The sequence below is a fragment of the Amblyomma mixtum genome, chromosome 2 (genome assembly GCF_055824585.1).
Source record: "Amblyomma mixtum isolate Tamu chromosome 2, ASM5582458v1, whole genome shotgun sequence".
Lineage (NCBI taxonomy): Eukaryota > Metazoa > Arthropoda > Arachnida > Ixodida > Ixodidae > Amblyomma > Amblyomma mixtum.
This window is the reverse complement of record NC_143013.1, coordinates 143,323,077-143,326,937: the sequence shown is the minus strand read 5'-3', so window position 1 is coordinate 143,326,937 and position 3,861 is coordinate 143,323,077. Positions and strand designations below refer to the sequence as shown.

General features: G+C 46.1%; 1 protein-coding gene across 1 annotated transcript in view; it reads right to left on the bottom strand.

Annotated features, from left to right (window-relative positions):
* Positions 1 to 2,554: 2,554 nt before the first annotated feature.
* The window catches only part of LOC149361114 (uncharacterized), a 12,463-nt gene continuing 11,156 nt past the window's right edge, over positions 2,555 to 3,861 (bottom strand). Inside the window, exon 7 of the mRNA XM_089567999.1 lies at positions 2,555 to 2,745. Coding sequence (XP_089424125.1) covers positions 2,555 to 2,745 — 191 coding nt within the window. The remainder of the gene's footprint in view (positions 2,746 to 3,861) is intronic.

Here is a 3,861-nt window from a genome sequence, read left to right as displayed (position 1 = left end):
AGGAAGCTACTTTCGACGAGGCGTTATACTGCTACAAGGGCCCACGTCCCTGGAGCGCCTATATTCTGCAAACGCCAGCGCTGACTTCAAGTTCCGTCATGTCGTGCCTAATCCAAACCGGATGAGATGAAGCAACTCTAAGACCAACAGTTACAGACGGTGTACGCCAGGGACTGCAACTTTATACACGATGGAATAGCTGCTGGTGTGGCCATGGCATCGCCGGACGTGCAGTCGCTCCGTTGTCGCCACCAGAGTTTGCTTGCAGACGACTTCGTCACCCAGGCAAAAGTATTCGGTCTCAGCGAGGTCGCGAAGGACGAACCTGTTACTGTTCTCTGATTATTTTGGTTTGATTTCTTCAAACGTCCCGGCGTTCGACCTGCCGGTGCCATTTACAAAAGGCACACGGAAAAAAATGTCGTGTGGACAGGACGTCACATCTGTCGAAAGAACAAGCCTCACGTCGGGAGATCTGTGTGCCGTCATGTGCGACGTAAGCGGACAAGACGTGGTGATAGGCTGCGTATACAATTCGTGCCACACCACCCAGAAACTTAGAAAAGATTTCATGGTCGCGGCCTCTATGGCCTACACTAATGTCGACACGTACATCGTGGGGTAATTATACATTCCGCTGTACATCTGCCGAGAGCAATCGCTTCCTCCAAGGAACCACAAGAAGCACCACTTGCTTTTACGATATTTTTGCACGACACGTCCATGCCACCAGCCCTAATTACGTCTAGTATTTAAGCTTCACGCACCGTTACTCGACGTCTTGGGAGACAGCACGCAACATACGCTTCAATAAAAGTTGATTATCACAAAAAGCGCTCGTTGTTTTATGTCACCGAAACACTGGTCAGCACACGTGCATTCCTGCGTGCATTCCTGCACGTAGCACAAATTACATCGTTTTTTTTTGCGCCGCTTTGCGGCGCTTATTCCACCTAGTGCGGGTCTCGGGACACAAACACTTTAGAGTGCTAAGACAGATCACTACGATGGCAAAAGAAAGCACAGTGTGCACTGATAGATATTGGAGAACGTGGCATAATGCGCTTTCGCTAAAGCAGACGAGTAAATTCTGGGGCCTCCGGAGGGAAATGGGCTGATGTAGAGTGTATTCCAATATGAAAAGAAAGAGAGCTTGAGCATTCAGTAAATAAATAAGCAAACTTTCTGTGTAAAACGAACATTTTTGTCGGTTTTATGACTAGTGTGCCTCTCGGCTTATGTTATCCTAAAAGTATTTCAAACATTAGTGGAGGAAGAAAAATTTGGTTGCTCCCTTTAATACGTTACGGCGCACTTAGCGAGGTTAGTTACTGAGCTTAGTGGCTGCAGTGCAGGCTGCTACAAAATTCAAAATTAAGGGGCACCTAATCTTCGCCTGAAGGGCGTGACGCTATAGCGCCAATGGCTGCCTTCAGCGGCCTGGGGTCCTCTTTACACATCGTATTCGCAGGCACGGCCGGTGTCGGACAAGACACACTATGCCTCCTTTTAACCAAGTCAAATGAACATTCCTTAGTGGCCTTGGCATGGCGTAGCGTGTCTGATAAGAGATCAAAAGGGGCACCGGTTTGGCTCCTTCCTTGGGAAGAGTAAGCTCCATTCCATCGACCCACAGCTCAAATCAAGACTACCACTCGGGCTTCCGCGTCATCTAGAGACAATTTATCATCGCCTCCGTCTTAATTTCGCATATATGAACAGTCTATGATACCGTTTAAAGCAAGCAGACAGTCCGTATTGTGACAACTGCGGCTCAATTGAGACTGTACTTCATATTCTCGTCGAATGTCCAGCGTACGCCAACGAACGTGCGCACTATGATGCATGCAGTCCGTCACCGAAGTGCCACTCACAGTGGAATTTGTATTAGGTTCCTTAGGCTGCTACTGACAGCAGCGACGTGCAAAGATATTCTTATTTGACTATTAAGACGCTATTGGTGTTTCAGACAAACTCTAAATTGCCCGAACACTTGATTACCCCGCTGTACATGCCCAGAACTTTGGTCTCACCCAAAGAAGCCATCCTCCATTCAACTGTTGTATTACAACGCTCTTAAATGGCCGCACTCTTTTCTACCACCCTTCTTCCATCTGTACTCCCCTGTTCCCTCGCCTACGCAGAGTAAGTAGCATGTCAGCGAATAGTCACGCCGGCTAAAACCTCTGTTACTCATTAAACAGCTCTCTCTCTCTCTCTCTCCCACCTATCTCAACCCAATTTTATTTCAGTGCAGTTAATTTATCTTACATTTTTATATGCCATAATGACGTTTGAGGCATGTTGAGATCTTCTATTCAGAATTTATGTGATGTTTTAACGACTTTTCAAATCCGCCGCGTTGCTTTTGACGTAACTATCTTTTTGGCCAATCCGCATTTTCTCGCAAGCAGCCCAGTGAACGCGAGCCTTAACGTTATAGCGTTAATATGCAATGCTGAACAACAACTGAGTATAGAAGAACTTTTTGTGGGGCTAGATGGTGCATGTTGTTGATGGTGCATGTCTTACAACAACTGAGTAGAATAAGTATTTATTTGAAATCAAACTTGGCAATAAAGGGCCAACTGCAACGTAGTTTCAGTGCAGGAGGTATCGTCGAGCAATCGTCTTTCTTTTCAATCAAAGGATATGCTACGTTGGGTGAGCTGTAGTAGGTGAAGCCGGCCTGTTCTTCGTAGGTTTCAATGGAGAATTCGCAGTCTGCTGCATTGAATGGCAAGCCTGTGAAATCAGGTGAGATTATCATGCTGCAGTTGTCCTGTACAGCGCATGCAGTCTGTGATGTTTTAGACAAACTGTAAATTGCCGAACACTTGATCACTCCGCTGGTCATGCACAGACTCAACTCGACCTCGGTCTCATCCAAGGAAGCCATCATGCAGAGAACTATTGCGTTGCAACCTTCTTAATGACCGCGCTTGTTTCTACCACCCTTCATCCATCTTTACTCCCATATTCACTCCCCTACGCAGAGTAGCATGTGAGCGAATATGCACGCTGGCTAAAATATCTGTTTTCAATTAAATAGCTCTCTCTCTGCGTGCGTGCCTAACTAATGTGGGGCGAAGTAAGTGCTAAAGGTAAGTGATGCTAAGTAAGTGCTAAGATGCTAAAGGTAAGTGAAGAGGCAACCAATGCAGAGATAGAACTATTTCTGTTCTATTTTCCTGTTTCAGCTCAGTTCCATCAGGAACCTTTTTTGTAATGGCTTATCTTTCTGGTTGTAGCCGTACGTCCAGGGCAGCAGAAATAGTTGTTTCGTAAAGGCATTCCCTTCAGAACCACGACACGCTACTCTTAATACGAGCTCGAATGCCGCGGGCGGTCCTTAGCTACGTGCTGCTACGGCCCTTCGCATCCTGCCGCGGTCGAATGTTCTCAGGCTTGGGGCGCCTGTTCACTGTGAAGTGACAGCTTATCATTGAGCCCGAAATGTCCCCCTTTGAGCAGCTATTATAGACACGAAGAGGCTGTGTTATATTAAGCTACTTTCGCTATAACCTTAATATAGATACGGTCTCTGCTAGAGTAGGTAGCTTTCCCTAGCACCAGCACATGGTTTACTCCTTATAAAATCGCTGTGATTATATCGGCAATGCGTTCAGTACATATATTGCAATCAACAGGCTGGATGAACGCGCTGATGATATCGTATGAACCTGCATTGACAACAGCATTGTCACGAGTGAAACACCAATTACACTCTAATTACCGAAACACATAAACATAGTGCAGTCTATGTGCTTACAAAAGTACTCGAGGACTGAAGTCACTTACAGGAAACGGGAAAAAATTGTGATTTAACAATTTGCCAGGTGAACTTTCTGTTTGGTTTCC